The 21,977-nt window shown below is 37.7% G+C and overlaps 1 protein-coding gene across 16 annotated transcripts in view; it reads left to right on the top strand.

Annotated features, from left to right (window-relative positions):
* Positions 1-21,977, top strand: part of PARD3 (par-3 family cell polarity regulator) — a 444,307-nt gene that overhangs the window by 41,111 nt on the left and 381,219 nt on the right. For 15 of the 16 annotated variants that reach the window (XM_063148480.1, XM_063148541.1, XM_063148508.1 and 12 more), the window contains exon 2: positions 7,810-7,911. In XM_063148480.1, coding sequence (XP_063004550.1) covers positions 7,810-7,911 — 102 coding nt within the window. Of the gene's footprint in view, positions 1-7,809; positions 7,912-17,567; positions 17,749-21,977 lie in introns of those variants that run through there. The other variant, XM_063148526.1, reaches the window with a different exon arrangement.

Raw genomic sequence — 21,977 nt, forward strand, 5'->3', positions numbered from 1 at the left:
TAAAAGATGAGTAGATGTATCACTGAGGGACGTGGCTTTGTGGTCAGCTTGGCAGTACTGGGGTAACAGCTGAACCTGATGATCTCAGAGGTTTTTTCCAGCCTAAGCAATTCTGGGATTCTGTGCCTAGTTCTGCATTAGAGAAGGAGTCCCATGCAGTGCCACAGGCTGGGCTGGGGACAGTGAGTGGGCAGGAGCCAGCCCTGCACACTGGCAGCAGGCACTGTTGGCAGGGCATATCCAGGAGACAGAGGAAGGGACCATCCCCCTCTGCTCAGCATGGTCCCTGTCCAGTTCTGGGATGTCCTCAGGTCCCTTCCAATCTGAATTATTCCTTGATGTTAAGCTATTGGGCATATAGAGATTCTGTTCCATTTAATAGGTAATGAAATTATGTAGTACATAGGAAAGTTGACTTAAAGAAATTATCATACGATTTCTCATGGATTGGTATAGATTGCTTCTAGGTCAAGTGGAGGAGTTGAATAAACATTCCAGCCTTTGATGATGCGTGAGGGCAATGTATTAATAGAAAGAACTTGCACGTCCTTGTAGGGTAGGAAGACAGGAAGTTTACTGCTACAGCAGACCTTGGACTACTTTCTTTAAAGATGAGGAAATTGCCAATTCATTTCAGAAAAGCAAGGATTTAATATATATATTTGAAATTTTATGTAAACTGTGGGGTGTCTAACAGCCAAATTTACCATTTTTAATACCAACCTTTTGGCACTTGAAGCAAGATTAAGTAGTTCCTTGATGCTTTTTTTATGCTCCAGTAGTAATGCAGCACAGCTCACTATGTAGCAGTGTTCCAGCAGTTTACTGACCATATTAGTTCAATTAATGGGTTTTAGGGGACATTTAATTGCTGAAGTGGATGTCTATTTGGCTCATTTTTTTGGCTCACAGGCTTCTCTACTGAGGACTGGCATTGATAGTGTAACGTGATTAATTTTTAAGCAAATTGTTGTTGAAACTGGGCATACAGGATGCATGCAAAGCCCAATATTACTTTTTTTTTTTACTTCATAAACACCCTGTCTAACATTTCAGTGTGTCAGGAAGAGTGATATTTGCCATATGTTCAAATTCTGTCTTGGATGGTTTTCTGCTAAGCTAAAGCCCTTTTAGCAAGGCTGGGAAAGCATTGGTGAGTGCAAAAGTGGAACAAGATGCTTCAGTGATCAGGCTTCCACGTTTCTCTCTTTTTTTCTAGCTGGTTCATATCAAATCAGTGTGCATCCCTTGGTTAGAGACATTATGTATAATCTGGTGTGTGTGAAAAAGTCAAATCCTAGACCAAACCCTCTCATTACAGCATGAAGTGTAACCTTCCTGAATGTGTATACCTCTTCCTCAGTAAAACAGAATAGCAAGAATTTAGCTTTAGTGTGGTGCATCTTCAGAACAAAGAGCTGTTTTACAGGTTAAAGATCAAAAAGATGAAAGGGATAAGGTTTATTTTCTGCTGTGCAGCATTCAGCTGTTTTCTGTTGTAGTCTGTAGCCCTTTTTTACTTGACTTCCTGGGATACTGGGCAAGTGTATGTGAACGTGCCCTAGAATTCATGTGAGGGGAGTGAGGTCAGAAAAGCTAACTGTCCCTTCAACTCATCACCTGGTAACTTAAGAGTTCCTACAGGTTTCAGCTGCTTTCTGAGCCTTTAGAAGGGCTGCTTTCATTTATGTTAAGTGTTTTTGTGGCTTGTGCCCTTGCCAAGACAGTGAATGCACTTATGTTGTACCAGTGTTGCCACTGTCCGTGCTGTGTCATCAATGTACTTTAGAGAGCACAGTGGGCTTTGGAGCTGATTCTCCACTGCTGCTTGTGTGTGTTATGCAGCAGATTTTGGGCCTGAAATTCAAGGAGACAGATGATGGGATGGAGATGCAATTTAAACCCAGGGACTTGTTCTTGCTGGCTTCTCAGGCTGTGGAAGGTAACTGGAAGCCAGCTGACGTTGCAAGCCTTCATGGCTGTCTCTTGGCACCTGACTGCTTGTTTGGATGGTTCCCGCCTGCAGCACAGGGCTAGACAGGGAAATGAATGAATTCACTGGCAAATTTTCAGTTATATTAGTTTTTTATTAACCATGGTTTCCTTTCAGACAGTGTTAACACGCCCAAGTGCCATATGCTGCTGAACAGACAAGTCCAGTACACACCCCAGCCTGGTGATTTAGTTGGTTTTTATCTGTGTCTATTCTTGCCACAAAGGCTTTGTCTGTTCTCAAAAAACTCAATCCAGTGAAGATAGCCACACACATGGCCTTATAATCTTGAATTCCAGATGGTTTTAAGCAGAAGCAAATAATATATACTTACTTTGTCTTTATCTCCTGATTTATAATTGAGAAGTTATATTTACCTACTTGGAAATGCTTCTTCTCTGTCCTTCATCCTTGTGGGTGAGTCTGTTTTCCTTTGAGAGTTACTCTGAAATACTTGTTCACAACTGTCCAGCTGATAGTGGTTTTTAAGAATCATATAAGGAGCAGTTTTAAAGCAAAAAGCCATAAATGATATCTGAATTTAAATTTTTTCAGTTGGTCTCAATAGGCAATGGAGAGCCCCTGGGAGCTCAGCGTGGCAAAGCCAATCCATTTCCCAAGAGTGTTGTGTGGTGAAAAATACACTTCCTCTTTGGGCAAGAACAGATCAGAAAATATAGGAGTATAGAAGGGAAAAAATACCTGTCTTACCTGATTTCCAGATGTGTAAAAATTTGTAGTGGCAACTGATCTGCACCCAGCTGAAGGGAAATGTGGGCAAAGTTAAGAAGTACAGAGACCTCTTGGGGAGAGCTTGGTGTCCTCCCTCAGTGTTCTCTGCATGGGCTTCCAGCAGTACACAAGAAATGACACACACACTGCTCTGCCGTGCCAGCTCCAAGTATGTAATTGTAGCCAGGCAGATTAATGTCATTTTTCTGATGCTTCAGGACATCCTGCTGGTGACAGGTGAGATCAAATCACACTAGTGGGCACAATTAGTAAACACTAAGCATTGTTCATCAGGCTTTTAGGAGCCTGATTTTCTGCTTTCTGTTAGATTGCTGCTTGTCAGAGGTTTGTGGTGCTGTCTTCTTGTAAGATAGGGACAAAGTGTTTCAAAGAAGAATCTTATTTACTGTTACTTTAAATGTTAAATATTTCAATATATTTTTGGAAAGGGTAAATTTGTGAGAACCAAGACACATATTTAGATGTAAAGGAATAAGAAATCTTCCTATGCCATTAATAAGAACACATTGCTGTTTCCATTCTGATGTCTAGATATTGTTTTCCACATATGGTCATTGTTTCCATTATGTGGGAACATGAAATTGTTAGCTACAGAATGCTGAATGATACTACTTAAACTAATAGTTTTCTCAGTTTTTCCTTTGTGCTTTTTAGAAGTCATTTTATGTAATAAACAGAATGTGAATGGCTGCATTCTTGTTGCCTTTGTAATGTGTTCTTGCTTCCAGTGCTGGTGTTCACTTAGCAAATATTTAACTTCCATTGCTGAGGATTAGAAAATGTGGTGCTCATGAGCTTAAATTATGAGTACCTTTATAATCATCATCAAGTTGAGGAGTTAAATGGGTGTAGACAGGAAACAGGAGATCGGACTTGCTTAGACTTGAGCTGAGTGATGCAATATTTAAATGAAGATATTATAAATCAGGTTTAGCATTACTTCTATCCTTGTATTCATTCAATGAACTGAACTTGCTGGTTCTTCTACATGAACTAGTGACAAAGGCATCTCTGCAGCTTTTTCAAAATAATTGTACTTTGCTAACTTACACATTGGTGGAGCAGTGCAGCTAATGAGTTCTCTATCACCACTTGTTTTTCCTTCTAAATGCATTGCAGATTTGGAGAGTGCAGTACCCTTTTACACAATCATACCAGTGAAAGAGTATAAATGTAGCTTTGTTTTATTGACAAAATATGAAAATCTGATTCTACGATACAAATTCATGCTGTTGCTGAAACAACAGCATCATGTCTGACTAAATGGTAACTCTGAAGCAGGTTTCTTGAAAAACTTGTGGGAGATGTAAAGAAATTAGTTTCATAGTTTTTTTCCTTCTTTTTTTACAGAAACTTTTATAAACTTGATTTACTTAGCTTTTTTTTTTCCTGTTTAATAACTAGAAGACATTTTTCTTTTATGTATGCACCCTGTTGCATGTGCCCTGAGCAGATTGCTGTGGGTAAATTCTGGTGGCAGTCCCTGATTTTTGACAACTCACTTGAGAGCCCCTCACTGCCAAACAGAGATGGGGATCCCAGAGGTGTTCAGGTGTCCTGAAGGAGTGAATGGCCACTATGCCCCACAGATGTAATTATGTCAACTCCAGTAAACTCTGGAAATAGCCAGTTTCCACTTTAGGAACTGGTCTGAGCCAAAACAGTGTATTTGACTGCTTCAGAAAATGTTTGAGGACTGCACTACTGCTATTGCATAGGGAGCTGTGAATATCTGTTTACTGGCTGAGATTGTGAAATGCAGCTTGACCAAGCCGTGAATACAGATGCACTTGTAACATCCATGTAGGAGTACTTGAATTCCAATCTGTCTCAAGTCTGGTTCAGTTTCTTTCGTATTTAGCAGACAGTGCATATGAGCCGACTCTAGACAACTTTGTGTTCATTTAAGACAGATCACAGAGCAGGAATTTAAATGTGAACATTTATGCAGTTTGGTTTTTTTGTGTTGTTTGGTTGAATAATATACAGAACTAATTGCTAAAACTTGGAACCCTAAATGGCTGTGGATTTTCATAACTTGGTAAAATCATTAGTTTCAATGTTGTTTTCTTTTTTCTTAGTTTCTTTTTTCCCCCCAGTATGGTGTAACTCATCTCTGTACAATGTGAGTACTCCTTTCCCTCCTAGACCTCTCTTCCTTCCCAATCCTCCCCCACCAAATCCTTGATTTATGCAAAACCTTTAATGGAGTAAAAGGGCCTCAAGAGAAGTCTGTTCTGATGTTTGGAGAGGGCTTTAATGAAAAGTTGCATTGTTATTTCATATTTACTTACCAAATCCCGCCAGAGTCAGTTCTTGCCAAACTAGTTATATATATTTCTTGTCTGGTCTTGCTCACGTATTGTTTTGTATCAGGACCTCGTCTGACAGGAAAAGCGACCAGAGCAGTTCAGGCTATGGCAGTACTAATAGGTGATGCAGTAAAAATGAAGTCTATCTAAAACTTCTTATGCAATATTGAGAAACTTTTAAAGGAAGTAATTAGTAGAAGCAGCTTATATATCAAAGCTATTTTTAAGTAGATTGTGCATGCTGAAATAGCACAATAGTTATTTAGAAATGGGTGTTTCTGTCATTGATTCTGTTGTTGTGAATGTTTTTTTACATTTGCCTTGGAGGTAGGAAACAGTTGTGGTAGGAAGCAAAAAAAAAACAAGGATACATGGATATTGAAGTTGTAGTTTCAGCTTGGGTGCTGTTTGTTTTGGTGGATGTAGCCAGGTCACTGAGCTAGTATTGCAGTTACCTGTTTTTAATGTTCCCATTCTTCAGTAAGAAGATTAATTGTTGCAAAGAAAAACGGTGCATTGGGTGACATATGAGGGATCAGGTGCTCTTAAAGCCCAAACTAAGTTTTCTGTCTGTGATTTTGCAGTGAAGGGTAGTTTATGGCTCAATTCCAGCTTAGGTTTGAGATGGAGAATCTCAGCAGAGGAAACCTGAGTCAAGTCCTTCAGAAGTGCAAGGTGCTTCACAGCTTGTCCGTTTGGTTGTGTCTGCTACGTCTTGGTCTTTGCAAATGTGTTTCAGTTTTGGTAGATATGAGAGGCAGAGGAGATTTTTTTAATGGGCTGTAGGATGAGGAAGGATTGTTTTTCCTTTTAATCTGAGTGCAGAGTTTGTAAAGACTTCCCTTCAAACCTGTTTGAGAAATGTTGGAAGATTTCTGGTGTACACAGGTGACTTTGTCCAACCCTGTTGGTGTTAGTGGTGTATTCAAACTTACAAGTTTATCCTACTGTTTGCATTATGTACCTTTTTTACAGTGCAGGTTTGTGTATTAACTAGCTATGTAGGCACCTCTATATGCATGACTGTGTGAATAATGTAATGCCATTTTTAATTATTCCCAAATATTTATTTAAAAAAAATGCTTGTTATCTCCTGTAATATGCTACAACAGTAAATCTGTTCAGAGAAAACCCACATACTAGAAATCCAGTTAATTGTATAATAAGTGCTTGCTTAGAAGAAATGCACCTTGCTTAGAAGGTAATGATATTTAATACTTAGAGAAATCAGAGAAACAAGTCTGTAAATTTAATTTTTGGAATGACTTGCCTAATGACTGTAAAATGAAGTTCTGAAATCTGATCATCTAATGATGATGACTTAGACCAGTTTTTAAGGAGGATGTACTTATACAAACAATGAAGTAAGTTTCATAGTACCAGATATCTCCAAAGTATTTGACCTATGCATGTATATCATATGCAAATACATAGAGTTCTAGGATATTAAAGCCAAGATGAATATCTCTTTATGTTCTTTTGTGCAGCATGTTCTGTCAGGATTTAAATACATATTTGGATTTAAGGGAATTCTGGTAGTCCTATTTCTTGTCCTGTTCCATCTTTGAGAAATTCAAATAATTTCCAGCCTTTTAGGGTGGAGATTATTTATTTATTTATGGCTTCTATTTTTAGTGTGGGTGGGTTTTTGTTCAGTTCAGGTTTGGCTTTGGTGTGATGTTTTTATTGTTTCTGTTTGTTTGTTTTGTCACTTCTAGACACCTTACCTAAAAAGGCTCATGCTAATTGCTATTTTTAGGAATTCGGGAACTTTGCAGGTTGATGCAATTTTGATGGTCCTCCCAGCAGAAACTTTGTGCAGCCATGACTTGTCAGTGAAAAGCAAGGGAGCTCTTTGACAGAGAGACACTGAACAACAGCCCAGGGCGCTGGGGGTGTATTGAGAAGCAGGATTATGTAGCATGATCAGGCCAGGTGGTTACAGGCAACTTTCCCCCATTAGGAAACAAATCCTTTAAGAAGAGCATGTCAAGTATTAACCAGCACTTGGATCATATGCTGGAGACACTTTGTGGACACAGCCTTGCTCCCTATGGCTTCCTTTGCTATCAAAAGTAGCAATAAAGACTGTAAAGCCAGTCTTCCCAGTTACTGCTAGACACCTGTATAAACACAAAGCCACATGCACACATTTGTATGCATATGTGTGTGTGGATATGTGTTTGTGTGTATATATAATTTTTTATTTCAAATGTGGAAAGTGCTCTTAGTATGTGCTCAATATCTTAGATTTTAGGTATTCCATTTACCACCTCTAGTGAAGGACAGGTAGAAAGCATTTTGATGGTGTTTAAATGTTGGTTTATGCCTTTTATAGCTGTTCTGTAAAACCCTCAATCTTTTACAGCTGCCTGTAACCTTTTGTGCCTGTTGACCACAGTCTGGCATGCTTTATTTTGTGGACAATATATTTTTCTTCCTTTTATGGAAGGAATATTAGGAATGTAATGTGCAGTAATATTGGGAATATGTCAGAGTCCTATGTGTCAGTGATGGGATTGTGACTCATGCAGATCTGATAGAAGAGGGAGGACTACATATCTAGTCTGAGGCAATTTAAAAAGAGAACTTGGGCTCTGCATCTCAATTTACGCTTATTTACAGAAATATGACCTAAATAGATGTTTGATGTCAAGAATTTGTAGGACGGTGATGCTGACTATATGTTGGAATAACATTTTTCTGTTGGCATGTGATAATCTGATACTATTTTCTTCTTCTTTTATGCAGGATCCAAACTACTGGATACAAGTGCATCGGCTGGAGCACGGGGATGGTGGCATCTTGGATCTTGATGACATTCTTTGTGATGTAGCTGATGACAAAGACCGTGTAAGTACACATGGCTACAAAAGCAGCACGGCACAAACTGCCCATCAGCCCCTCAGTGGTGTGTGTTTGCTGCATGTGTCCCAAAGTGGGAGCCAACACAGGGAATTTGGGACATTTTTCATGTTGTTTGACTGACAGATGTGAGAAATTGGTTACTGTCAGGGTTTTTCTTTTAATTGAAATCATGGGTTTTCAATCCTTTCTGGTTCTTCAGCAGTTCAGATAGGAAAAGGGGGTTGCAAGGATGAAAATACCTCAAACAGTGGAAAATAAGTGTGCAAAAAGTAAATTGATACTGTAGCTGTGTGTTACCAGTTAAATATGTGCAAAAAACCCTGCTGGTTTTAAACTATTGAGTGTTGGCTTTTTTTTTTCTGCAAAAGTTGTTTTTGGAGGAATTGCTAGTTACACAGAACTAGAGACAATAATTATACACTGCTGAGCCTTGAGTGCTTTTATTCTTTTTTAAGTAGTGATTTAGATCACAGTTGACTTTTGTTTATTGGCTGTTTGCTCAAGTTATAGATACAAGTATCTTTGAATTACTTGTTCAAAAAATATGGATAAGAAACACTGTGGCAAACTGCAAAGTCATTGTAAATATGCTACTTTTCTCTAGAAAGCTGAAGCTCTTGAAAACATCTGAGGCTGATAGAGACTTCAGTCTGGAAACATGTTTCAGGACCACACTCCTGCACAGACTGTCTCTTTAATTGCCTCTTGGAACTGTCAAGGCTCCTTGAAAACTGGCCAAATGATGACTCTTAGGCTAATTTTTCAGAAATACATACTTTGTCACAAGAAATGACTACAGGCAAAACTTAATTGACATGGTTATTTCAACCAGGACTTTAGAAAGAAAAATTATGTGAGGAGTCTTGGGACATGAAGACTCCTCACTGTCTGAAATGTTGGGATTACTCAAGCTGTATAGAGTAACAGTGCTGAGTTTTCAGGAATTTCTTCCATAAAAATAGTGCCCAGATAAGATTTCATGAAAAGCTAATTAAAACCTCTAGTTGGTTATCTCATATTGAAGTGCTCAGCTGTGTGATTAGTTTAGCTTTTGCTTACAGGCCTCTGGGAGGCTGGTGCAAGTTGTCACTAAATATAAATATTTATATATATATATACACACACACACACACAGAGACTTATTTGAATAATGCACTTCTTAGCTCCTCATGTGCTTTTCCCCTCAGAAGTTTGAGTTCTGGTGCTTCAAGACCTTATTCTTTGGCTGTTACCTTGCCTTGCTGCCTTCAAGTGGGGTAATTCCTCACAGTGAAACTCTGTGGGTGTTTTTATGTGCATGACTAATAGCTGAAAAACTCTGACTGCAATTGAAGCAAGCAAAGCCATTATTACAATATTGTTTTTGTGTATAGATGGACAAGATACTTAGCAATTAGTAATATTTATCTCTGCATTTGCCAAGCTCATCTCTACTGATGGCACCTATGAGTTAAATTTCCTTTTTTTAAAGGACCTTGCAGCATTGATTAGGAAGGTGCAATATAAACATGCACTGTGCTATCCTGGTTTATATTCTTGAATTAGGCATTCTCACTTGACCTTCACGTTTGGGTCTTTTCAGGTATTTTGGTCATTAGTCATTGGTTTTTAGTTTCCTGTAGTGTGTTTTACAGCTGACCTTCCTGGCTCCCTTGAGTTCTGTGTTGTTACTTTGCCTCCATAGCAAGGGTATCAACTGGTTTTGTGTTGCTATACACTAATACACTTCTCATTAATGCCAGATTTGGAATATATCTCCAGTTAGGGATATTTTCTATCTTATCTGTGCATTTAGGCATACCTTGTAAAAAGGCATTTAAACAGATGGTGTCTGAACATGTAATTAAATGATTACTGAAGTCTGTAGGATTAGCTGTGCTTAAAATCAAACGTTTGCCTATATATCTCTTTTAAAATTGGGACAAAAATGTCTAGGATATTGGAAAATGGAACACTTCATGTTTTAGTGTTCATTTTCACAAGGAACTTCCTTACATTCTTGAACAGAAGTTGGTTGTGTTACTACCTGACATCTGTATTTTTGAAAATCAGTTTACTCTTACCATAGTTCTTTAGACTTAAGGATCAGTGATAAATGTAATTTTTGCCTTTGGTGATGCTGTTATGCTATAATTGTGCGGTGTCATACCAGCACAATACAGAATGCAGAGCAGCTAAGGACCACTTGTCCTCTTGATGGATTTATTGCTCTGTATAGTCAACTGCCATAGTAAAATAAAACACTTAAGTGATGTGAAGAATATATTTACTCCTATTCCACTGTCTCCATGGAGAAAATGTTTTGTCCTATAACAAAGACCCCTAGAGCAGCTGTTCTGAATGGAATGAGAGAAGTATCTTTGATGGCGTCCTTCACATTAAAATGCAGCGTGCTAGGGTGACTTAATTTAGCTTCTTCTGTCCCTATATTTTGTAACTCTCTTGTCACTTAAAACAGAATGGATGAGTAAGGGTTAGCTCTTTCAGTTGCTTTCTGGAATAATTTGTGATGCTCAGTGTTGTTCCTCATTAGAAAAAAGGAGTAAAACATGAAACAAACTAGATGGAAAAACTGATTTTGCTAAGCTGTTTGTTCCTTTGTTTGTTTCTGAAACAGCTTTACTTTAGCCCTTTAACTTTCTCAACTTCCATTGAGAAAGTGCATAAAGCACTCTAACTTAGCCAGCATAAGATGTGGGCATTTATATTACACATATCACTGCATGTGAAGTTGCTTGGTTAATGCAGTTAAAGACAGTAACCTTATAATCAAAAAATTAAATGCTCACTTGAATAATTTTTTAGTAAACTTTTAAATATTTATTGAAATGTAATTTTTTTCAGGTTTTACTATGGAAATATGGATAGTTTTCAAATATGGAAACATAAATGTTTTTTGCATTTATCTATCTCTGTGTATAGATGAGTACAAATGGGCTGACTTGTTACTGTTTTTGAAAATTATTTGGCCATAAGAAACAAGATCCTGTTTTCGGCTAGCGTTTAGTCAGCTGCGTAACCTACTTCCATTACTTTGAAAATACAGATTTCTTGTCTATGGTGGTTAGACCAATATTTTAAAGATGGGTGAATAATCTGTTTTGTTTGGATTTCTGTAACTTGCAAAAATAGTCCTCTCCATGAAGACTCTCAAAAAACATATGTCATCTTGATAAGTTTCCAACTCGATGATAGCATGCTTGATGACCTCAGTTCAGTTTTTAGTAGGCAGGCATTCTCAGCAGCAAAAAAACCCACAACCCAACCATTTTAAACTGTGTTTTCTTCAGGTAGACTGAGGCTTGTAGAGACTTTGGTAATTGTCATACTTTGGATGTAATATGGAAGTGGAAGTAATATGGATCTTATTCTAAGATCTCATAGACCCTCTTTTATCCATGAAAAAATGTTGAGAAAACTGTGGTGTAATCTCATTTAAGAAAAAAAAAAGCAACCAAGAAACCCAAAGTATGTGTATGAATATAACTTGCTGCCCTTTGAATTCTAAATGAATTAGTAATTTATATTTTGAACAACTTGAAAAAAAAATTTGTTTGCAATTATATATAATATTTTGATGAATAGAAATGCTCAGACTGTTGCTCAGTGCGAAGCTTTAGAGACCAAGATGTTTGTGTTTGGTGTAGCTGTATTGCTGAGAAATCAGTTTTTTCTTCCCAAGAGAACAAGGATCTGCCATTAACAGCCACTGGTTGTGATGATGGAATGGGCAGTAGCTGGGTAAACAGAGCTACTTTGAAACAATGTAGGTGTGAACCTAATGTCAATTATTCCTAAATTCGTTTGCTCCAATATACTTATTTTTGCCAAATTAATTTGGGATTAACAGCATGTAAATCCTAAAGGCCTTGGCATCTTATAAATTCCTTTATCACTGCTAAATTCAACACTGGCTCTTAAAAATAGCCACAGTAATTTGGTATATGCTTAGATTTACAGCCTGGCTTTATTTTTCGAAACTAAGGCAGGCATGGGCTTTCTTTGCTTGTCTTAACATTTTCAAATATTCAGTCAGCTCTTCATCCTGCACAATTCATGCTTCCACCCACTGAGTGCAGTGATAAAAACCAGAGGAACATGGTTTGGTCTGGAGTGGAGTCTCCTTCCCACAGTGTTTGTGTGTGTGCTGCTCTCTCTGGCCCAGGTCACTGGAAATTCAAGGTGATGTTGGTGCTTAGTGCTGCTTAGACAAACTTTGAACCTCCCAGAAAGACACACAAGAAGTTGTTGGTTTGAGTGGAATACTTCTGGTGAGAATGGGATGGAGAATAACTTCATGCATCTGTGTTGAAATGGAATTTGTAAACAGTCATGAACTAGAGTTAACTGTGTTAAGTAAGCAAACTGCAGCTGAAATTCAGTGAAATCAATTGTGCTTCATTTGCATCTGCTTTTAAGAGACCTACAGAGATTCTATTAATATTATGAGTTCTTTTTACTTATTAATTCTATGAACTAATATTATTATTAATATTGTTGTTATGGAGTTAGTGCCTGCTTGCTTGAAGTGTGAAGACTTTTAGTGGGAAAAAGTCATTGAGCAGCTTCTTCACATAATGTGGAGGCATATTAGGACCTTTCCCCAGTGTAATGGAAAGGAAATGAACTTTTGGGTTTTGTGTTAAAACAGATGGTCAATTCTAAATAATACTGTTGTTTTGTTTACTTCCTCTTGGAAAGCTCTGTTGAGTTAGAGAGACATGTGATACACAAAATGTGGTTTGGAAAGGATGACTGTGTTTTGTTTGTAACAAATGTTAACTGGGACCTTACACAGAAAGATGACTATTTTGAGCAAATGCATTATAATGTTAAGGTTGAAGGCTAGCTAGGGACTGAAGGGCTGTGATTACAGTTTTCTGCTGCTATTGATTCTTGCTTTCTCACTCTTATTTTTTGGGCCAGTTATGCAAGACCTCATTTTTGTAGTAAATTCAGGGTAGGCCAGTGACAGCAGGATGCTGTTAGAAAGAATGAGATTCTGGTAACCCTGTGCATGTTCGTTCACTCAAAAATCTTCAAGAGCTTTTGAAGTCAATGAAAGCTGTACAGATAAAGTTGTGTTATCTTTAGATTTTCATCATTACATAATCAGAATACTCAAAGTAGTGTTGTTTATTCTAAATTCTGGGTGTCTGTGCCTCATTTAAGCAAACATGCAGCAGAATTTACATGTGATTTCTCTTTGATTCTGCAAGTGAAGAATATAACCCTAAAATCATGAGTAGAGAAGAACAACTCTTTGTGCTTCTTGTTTCTGCCATGAACAGATTAACACCCTGGATTGAATGAAGAAACAAGTTCTCCAGGTCCCATGCAGCAATCTGACTGCAAGACCTTAAAATGCCCCAAAAAATTACTCAAATATGTTTTGCAGTATTTACTATACCATGATTGCTATACCCTTTTACCCCTCTACCTTTCTATCGAATTAATTTTCAACTATAGCCATGATTATCTTTTGCCACACTGTGCACCTTCTCTCTTCTTGTTCTGTGTCTTCATTCCCAGTGTCCCTGGAAAACAGATGACCTTGAAACAATTTGTTGTTACTCACAAGTGACTTGGCAAAACACATTTTGAGCATAAGGCATTCTTTTCTTGTAACAGCTTAAAATAACTGCTTGAGCCACCAGGCTTGGGAAAGTATTGATACTGGGAAAGAAACCCATCATATAACAACCCATGATTATTTTCTGTTAAAAAACTTCAGTTTTTGAACAATGGGCTCTTGATGGCATCTACTGTTTGGCAGTGGTTTCAATTTCAATTATGCTTTTAGAGATTGACATTTTGTATTACTGAAATTTGGAAAAATTGGTAAAACCAGAATGTGTCCAGGCCCTTTTAAACCAGGTGTTTTTGAATTAACACTGTTGACTCAATGCTGGGATGGCCACATGATGATTTTTAGGTCTGTCTGATGAAGTAGAAAACAAAGCATTTGCACAGCCTTTATTCCTAGCTGCTATTTAATGAAAACATTTGATAATAGCATACTCAAAATATAAATACTATCTTCAGTCAAAGAATGGAATTTAAATGCTTGTAGTATTTCTAATTGTAAACAAAATTTTAATTTCAGAGTGTTTGTGGATGAGACTAATATATAATCATATATCCGTGGAAGTGAGGAAATAAAGGTCATAATATGTGAATATTGGAACATGCATTTTTCAGTCCCTGAGAGATATTAGATGTAACTAAATGTTGTCTCCTAACTGTAGTACTTAGTTTTTCACCTCTTTCAGCACTGTTCTTCAAATTGTTAATCTCATCATCACTTAGTTTTTTCTAGCTATGTGGTGACAGCTTTTCCATTCATAATTTGCTGTGTATTTTTGAGATAAATTGCAGTATTGCAATTCCTTTCCTGTAATGCTGAAACAGTTGTGTTTTTGCACTAAGAACTCTCATATAGGAGAGGACTGACATTTGTAATTCCATAAATCAGTTTCCATGGAGATCTGAAGAGCTGCAGGTAAATCTGACTTCTGAAAATTGAATATTTTGGTTAAAACTGTTCTCTGAGGAATAGCAGGCCCATGCATGAATATGATATACTGGGGAAGATTGTGACAGTATTGTTAAGAAAGTAATATATCACAATATTATGCCTGTATTCTGAGTAGAAAGACAGACCTGAGCAACAGTGACTGGGTTAGCACAGTCAAAAAACCCCACAGACCTGGCATGGAATAAGAGGAAGGGTTTTATGGATGTGTAACTGGTTTGAAGATGGAAAATAGAGCATGCATTGTTCAATATATTTGCAATTGTTCTGAAGGAAGAGAAGGAAGATCTGAATACTGGAGTGACAAATTCCATTATTGTGTGGGAAGCCACACATGGATGGTGGATGCTGCTCATGAAGAGTTGCAGAAGCATCCAGGGAGCAGACAATAACATGGTGGATGTAATATCATTTTGGCAAAGGTGATGTGCTTTGGAAGAGAGACTGCCTTAACTGCATACACAAACTGAGTTCTGAGCTAGCTCTTGTGTTTGGAGAATGTTTCTGATTTTGCAATAGACCTCTGGACACAGTGGCTTACATGTAAGGCACATCACCAGGTCTCAGCAGGCTTTCAGCAGTTTGCCCTGCCTCTGCCTCTCCTCAGTATTTTCATTCCAGTCCTGCTGCTTGGCTCCTGTGAGCTCTGGCAGATTTGTTCAATCAGGGAGCAGAAGAATCTTCCTTGCAAAACAAACGGAGTGCTTTTCTGCTATTTCATGAAAATTCTAAGTTCACCAAAGGACCTGGCAAGTTGAGGAGGAAAGGGAGAGGACTTTAGAGCTGAGAGTGGTTGAGGTATGAAGGAAGAAGAAAAATGGTAACATGACTGGGCTGAGACCTTGCTTTCAGTGGTGCCTGTGGAGCTGCTGGAGAAGATTGTGGTCTCTGTGGTGCAGCAAGGTGTGGTGGGATCTCTCTGCTGTGTGTGCTGCTGGTGAGCCCTCTGCTTCTTCCAGCACCAAACCAAGAAACCAAAAATGATTTTGTAGAGATAGCAAAAAGCACAGAGCAAATGCCAACACTGACTCCAGGTACAGACTAACATTCTCCACCAGCAGTATCTAAATGGACCAGGATCTCAGCCTTGAAAAGATGATGTCAGAAGCAAACTGTAGATGGCTGTAAAATCAGAGGTGATATTGAGAAGTGGTTCTTTGTTTTTTCAGTGCAAGCTCTGGGGTATCAAGTGAAGCTGTCATAAGAGTAGCTGTCTGCAAAAGAATGTCTGTGATATTTATCAAATATCATAGATGCTTCACAAAGTTTTGGAGGATATTTTTTTTTCTTGAGATGTCATTTGCAAGCACATAATACTGAATACTCTACTTATTTTAAGTCTTCAAAGAGGTGATGCTTGTAAATCATGGAAACTGGTAATTTGAGTAGGATTTCAATTTGTGAGAAAAAGTTTCTTTAATCTAGACTTTGAAAACCATGGACTGTGTTGAAGTGATGATGGTCTCAGTGTCAAATATTAGTAACATTGAAGGTCAGTATGTGGCTACAGATAATGACTGCTACAGTATTATAAACACATCACAATTAAGAGAGAATTAGTACTAAAAATATTTAATAATGTATTTTTTCTATGTCTTGTAATAATTACAGATTCACTGGTTAGATATAGTTGTAGATAATATGACACTGTGCTTTCTAATCCTTCACAGTGTAAATCTTCACAAAAATGTGCAGTGTATCTGCAGTGAGATGTGCAGAATTAGGTCATTATGGCTAATACATTCTTAACATTCTAATAGTTTTTGGTTAATTTTAGCCATATCACTGTGTCCTAGAGGTAGATTATTCATCCTACAACAAAGGAAGAAGTTGCAGGAAAGGTTGGGTATGGGGATTCATTAATACTTTAATACTACTCTTTTACTCCTTGATATCAGCAGGTCTTAAAAGAAATGGTGTTCCAACTTCACAGCTATTTCCTAACAGAGGTAGTGAGACTCATACACCAGAGGACTGACCCATATTAGAGCTTAATTATAGTAATGGATAATCCTGCAACTATAAATTATTCATAGTTGTTTTGTACACCAAGTAGCATCATGAATAAAATAAGGAAAGGTTTCTGGAAAAGACCCTGGTCAATGCCTAAGTTTGTCAAAAGTAGTTTTCCTCCTTGTCTTTCAACGTGGATTACATGTTTTGTAGAACTTGGCCCTTTGGATGTGTTTTGTTTAATGGAAATCAGTAGCAGCAACTCTCGGGGCTCTACATCCTTGTAGAGTTCCTTTACTAATGCCTTATGCAAGAGAAACATTCCTACCTAAACACAGTCCTGTACAAAAGCTGCAATCTCAGCTGTCTGATAAGGTTCCCACACTGTCACTGGGATGAGAATTCATTACCCTCTTATCCATTGATACCAACAGGTCTTAAGAGACTGTTGTAACTCTGTAGTTATTTCCAAGGAAGGACAGTAAAGTTCAGAGTCAGGTACTTCATTTTCTAGTTGACTTAGAAGTTGAAGTATCTCCTAGGTTTGTAGTGTGAATAGCTTTATTGACAAGGAGAGAGCATGGAATATTTAAATTAGATTAAAATAGGGCATCTAATGCATTTAATGGGATGGTTACTGCATGCTGAAGCTTTCTTCAGGAAGGGCCTTGGATCCAAAGAGAGGAAAATAATGCTGTCTTTTTTTAAGGAGCTTTCACCAGTCTGACTTGCCAGTTGACTTCCCAGCAGTAGCCCAGAGAGGAAGGAGTTAAGAAGATGCTTTGAACCCGAAGTCTTCTGCTTCATCCCCACACCCTGTTGGTGTACTTCCACACCCAGTTGGTGTGCAGGGAGCTACCTCCCGTTCACCTTTAGCGTGCTCAGCAGGATAGTCACTACGTTTTCAGATTAGCATCACTGCTGAAGCCTGTTTGCAAGAAGGAGTTCTGCCTGCTTCTCAGTGACATTCAGCATTGCAGGACCATTGGATTCTTTCATTTTTTACAACCTGTTGGAAGAACTGAAACTGTTCTTCTGTGGGCTCCATTCCTTACAGGCTGCTAGATTTTCCTGTAGATTGAAGACTGTTTCATACAAGCTTGGTGGGAGCTTGATGATACTGAGTTTTTACTTTCTTGGGATGCTGTTTACTTGAAGGTAACCATACTTTGGATGAAATGGCAGACACACCTAAGAGGAAAATTACAAAGAAGTCGTCGTCTTTTTCATATGATCGCCGGAGAGATTCAGTGAAAGTTAGGAGACAGTCCAAGTCTCTCAGCTTTAAGTCTGCTAAATTGGGTGCTCAGAAGCAGCAGGCACAGAAGAAGCAGGTTTGTATTCAGATATTCTTCAGAAAAAATTCTTGCCTTCTAAATTTTTCTGGAGTTTGTAAATCTTGCTGTGTTACTATGAAGTGGTAAGCAATCTCTGCTGACTTGCAGTCTGTGTGTCTGTAGCTATGTGTGAGCATACAAGCTTGTGTGCAACTAAAGCTGGATTTTTTTCCTGTAATATTTCTTAAGAGCTAGATAGATTTATGGTGTTAATTTTATGCTAAGAAAAGTCTGCATCTTTTCTGCTTTTAAGACGTGGTTTATATTTTCTGTTTTGTCTCAAGGAATTACTCCTATAATGCAGTAAGTGTCCTGTGAACTTTGCTAGTGTTGTTTGTTGTGCTGAAAAACATGATGGGTGCTGAAACTTTTGAAATTATTATTCAGATTACAGCTGTTCCACTGTTCTTCACTGTTAGTATTTTTTTTTAATGTTGAAATGTACCAGACTGAGAGCTTTAGGGAGTGAAATATCTTACTTATTCCAGAACAGGTAATGCAAGTCAACAGAAGCACCTGTTCTGGTGGGACCAGTTCTTGGGTTAGAGGGCAGTTTAGTGCCTTGGCAGTGCTGCTCTGCTGTAGTGAAAGACTTTCATACACAGGTCTTGCTTTATATTTTGTTGCTGGGATCTAATTAAATGAAATTTCTCTAGAGAGAAGATGCAGCGTGAACTATTGTAAATAGAATAAAAAGTGAGTCAGTTCATGAAATATCTTTGTATACTGACCCTAAAATTTAATCTAATATGGAAGGAGTACGGGATCAATGACTGTGATCCATCTCTCACTCTGCACTTGTGTGCCCCTTCTTGAAGAGTTTAAATGAATTTTACAGGGAATTTTTAATTAGCTGTGTACAACATAAGGTGCTTTAACACTTTGCAAATAGTGTTTCTTCAAATGTTTTGAAATAGACTAGATTTTCAGTAGCACTAAAGTGAGTTTCTTGCAAGCAAGTAGTTTTCAGACCCTGACCATTCCAACTGCATAAATTTTTGAGGGCATATATCCCTTCAAGTTGAGGGCATATATCCCAACAAGTAAGTTGTTGTGTCCAGTGTAAGCTTTGATAGGAGATTAAAAATACAATGTATTTTATATGTGTGGGATGATATTTAGTTTTATTACTATTTCTCTTGTTCTTGGTATGTTAAAATAAGAAATTCACTAGTAAAATAGTAGAATATTCCAGCTTATTTGGATTCTTTAGTGTTAATTATAGGCGTAGCTGAAGCTGTTTTTCTTGAATTTTAGTTCCAGAAGTTCAAATGAGGAAATACTTGAAGAAATGAGGAAAACCTTCAAAAGTGCTGCAAGCTCTGACAATCCTGCTGCACTCCTGCCCATTATTTGATGTCTTTTTTAGAAGTAAAAATAGCAAATCTCAGTTTTCTGAAAATTTGAAATACTAAATGACATCTGTGAACATTCAAGTTCATTGAATCTTTTGGGGAACTAGGCTGCTCACATCAATTTCAGAATTTTATTTTTGGGTGCAAATCAGTGAGTACCCGTGTATTTTGACTTTAACAGACCATAAGGTTCTTGAGTCCACTCAATTTTTGGATATCTGCCATGGTTACTGTGTGACCTCTAGTGGTTAGTGAAAAATATGCTCAATTATGGAATTCAGGCTGTTGCTTCAGCAAGTTCTGAATGTGTATTCTTGCTGGTTTCATTATTTAGTCTTCTAAATTATGTTTTTATTGAAAATAAAAAGGCATCATCTGCTTTAGCTAAAGCCTTTTATGGTGTCACTTCCAGAAAAAGTGCTTTGCTACAAATTCGTATTCATAGGGATGTGTGTCTGAACTCCAGTACTCATAGATGCAGAACTGTGGGAGTAGTTTTAAGAGACTTTTACTACTTTGGCTTGGTTGCAATATGTTAGTGGGTGACACATCTGAAATGAAGCACTCTAGACCAAGGTCCACTTTGATAACTTTTGTGTATTGGAAAGATCTCATAAGGGCTTTTCTGACTCAAGAATGTGTTTTTTCCCCCTCTAAAGGCTCCAGTAACTGTAAGAACAGTTAATTTTTCCTACAGGCTTGGTCTTGTTTCAATCTTCAGATCATTATAATTAAGTGAGACAGAACCATTCTTACCTCCTCCCTGCCCTCCCTCCTTCCCACGGGGGCAGCCACTTGTGTGTATTGGAAATGCTGCAGAACACAAAGCACAACTGCATTTGTTGCTGTTGGACTTTAAAAATTATGGGTTTGAAGTTACCAGAATCTGATCAGTTTTCAAGCAGCCAGAACTAACTGTGGTCAGTGTCAGTGGCGGACACACAGACTCCTTCCAGGCCTGGGTTACTGAGTGAGCAGAAATTCACATCACCCGGAGAAATGTTCCTTAAAAATGCTTTTCTTTGTGGATTGAGTTTTTCTAATTTTTTTAGAAACATTTTTTCTAATAGATGTTTGACATCTGAGAATATTTAAAACTGTGCTTTGGTCTTTGTTGTTTTAGGAGACAATAGGAGACTTTGCTGCTCACAATATATGTGGTTTTACTTGGGTGGTTCCCTGGAGGAACAATACTCTGCTTCTGCTTATACAGGCAGGCAAGCCAAAATTACTTTTTAAATGTTTTGGTAGATTGATATCAATCAAAGTCTCTTAAAATCACAGCATGTTGCAAAACCTTGTTCTGCTTCCTTAGTATCACTGACCTCCCTTTTTTGCAGTTTAATTTCTTATTTTTCTTCTTTGTGGTAAAATTTCATTTTGACCTCCCCCCTAATGAAAACTATTTAATTACTGGTAAAATAGTAATAAGAATCTGAGAATATTTTTAAAGAAACATTTTTTTCATTTTCTGAATTACAGTGATGTAAGAAAATGTTAAGGCAAATTGCTGTGCATCTCTTGCTGTTCCGTGGGTTTTTTTGTTAGCTTAGCGAACTTACTAGAAATGGAAAATCATGAAGTGTTCAAACCCAACAATATCAAATATACTATCTGATGTAGCAACAAACCTCTTTCAAGATAATCTTCCCATCAAATTATTTATTAGTACAGATCACTTTTTTATTCTGTTGTTTTCCCTAGGCTTATCTGTTCTGAGGTAGAAAATCTCGTAATTGCATTCACTGGCTGCTGATATTGTCATATTGGTTGATCTGGATTGAAATCACATTCCAGAAATATGTAGGCTGGTCTTCTTAGGTGTACAAGTATTATGCAACATAATGTACAAAATATTTGGTAGTTTTAAGAGAAGTTGATGTCTCTTGTTGTGTTTCAAATGCAGAACAAAGTCAGTTGCATGAAGTATAAATTGTAAATAAGTAAAAATTTGAGATCAAAATCCTTATGTGCAGGAGACCATAAAAAATAGGTCCGGTTTTATTTTTAGCTGTTTTGTGAGAGCTTCTCAAGTCATCTCTTTTCATCACCAACTGACTGATTACTGGGACATGGGCTGGAGCCTCAGTGGATTAATTAAGATCTGAAACAGTTTTCCTGATAACTGCTTATGTGTTGCACACAGCATTTTGGAACCTGGCAAAGTTCCATGCTCATACAAGGCTTGCATAGACAGCAGATTTGTGGTTTATTCACTAATATTCTGTTTTTTCTTCCATGGAATGCTACAGAATTGAGGCAACAAACTTTTTCCCCCTTTTCTTTTAAGCTCTATAATTCCTGAACCATGTGGGGTTTCACTGCCTGTTATCCCAGATGCAAGGCAATGCATACAAAGAGGGTGTTGTTAGAAAATCTTCCCGTCCCTGTGTTTAAATATGACTCAATTAACAGAAGTGTTCCAGATGCCTTGTTATGAGCATCTGAGAGCAGGCAAAGGCCTAGGAGTTACACATTCTGCTGTCTTATTAGAAAGAAACACTGAGTGGAAAAATGGCACTGGGAGAGTTGGTGATGTGAGGGAAGGGGGTTGCCCAAAAGGGTAATGGTTTTTCACATCAATATGTAGTAGATGTGCCAGGACCAGGACTATCGGTGTGTGTCTGGTCTGGTGAGCAAAAAGCCATAGCACCAGCTACCAGCAAATGGTAATCACTAAATATAATGTAATCACTAAAGATAACTAAGCAGTAAAGAAAAATTAATCTCATTTCACTTTATGATGTTATTTTTGAAAACCATGATCTATGATTACTTTTCATCTAGTGATTTTCTTCCTATCTTTTGCAAGAGTTTGTTTTGAATTCTCTGGGGAATCTTGAATGCCTTCTTTGGGGAGAGGGAAATCAG

This window comes from Melospiza melodia, chromosome 1 (genome assembly GCF_035770615.1).
Source record: "Melospiza melodia melodia isolate bMelMel2 chromosome 1, bMelMel2.pri, whole genome shotgun sequence".
Lineage (NCBI taxonomy): Eukaryota > Metazoa > Chordata > Aves > Passeriformes > Passerellidae > Melospiza > Melospiza melodia.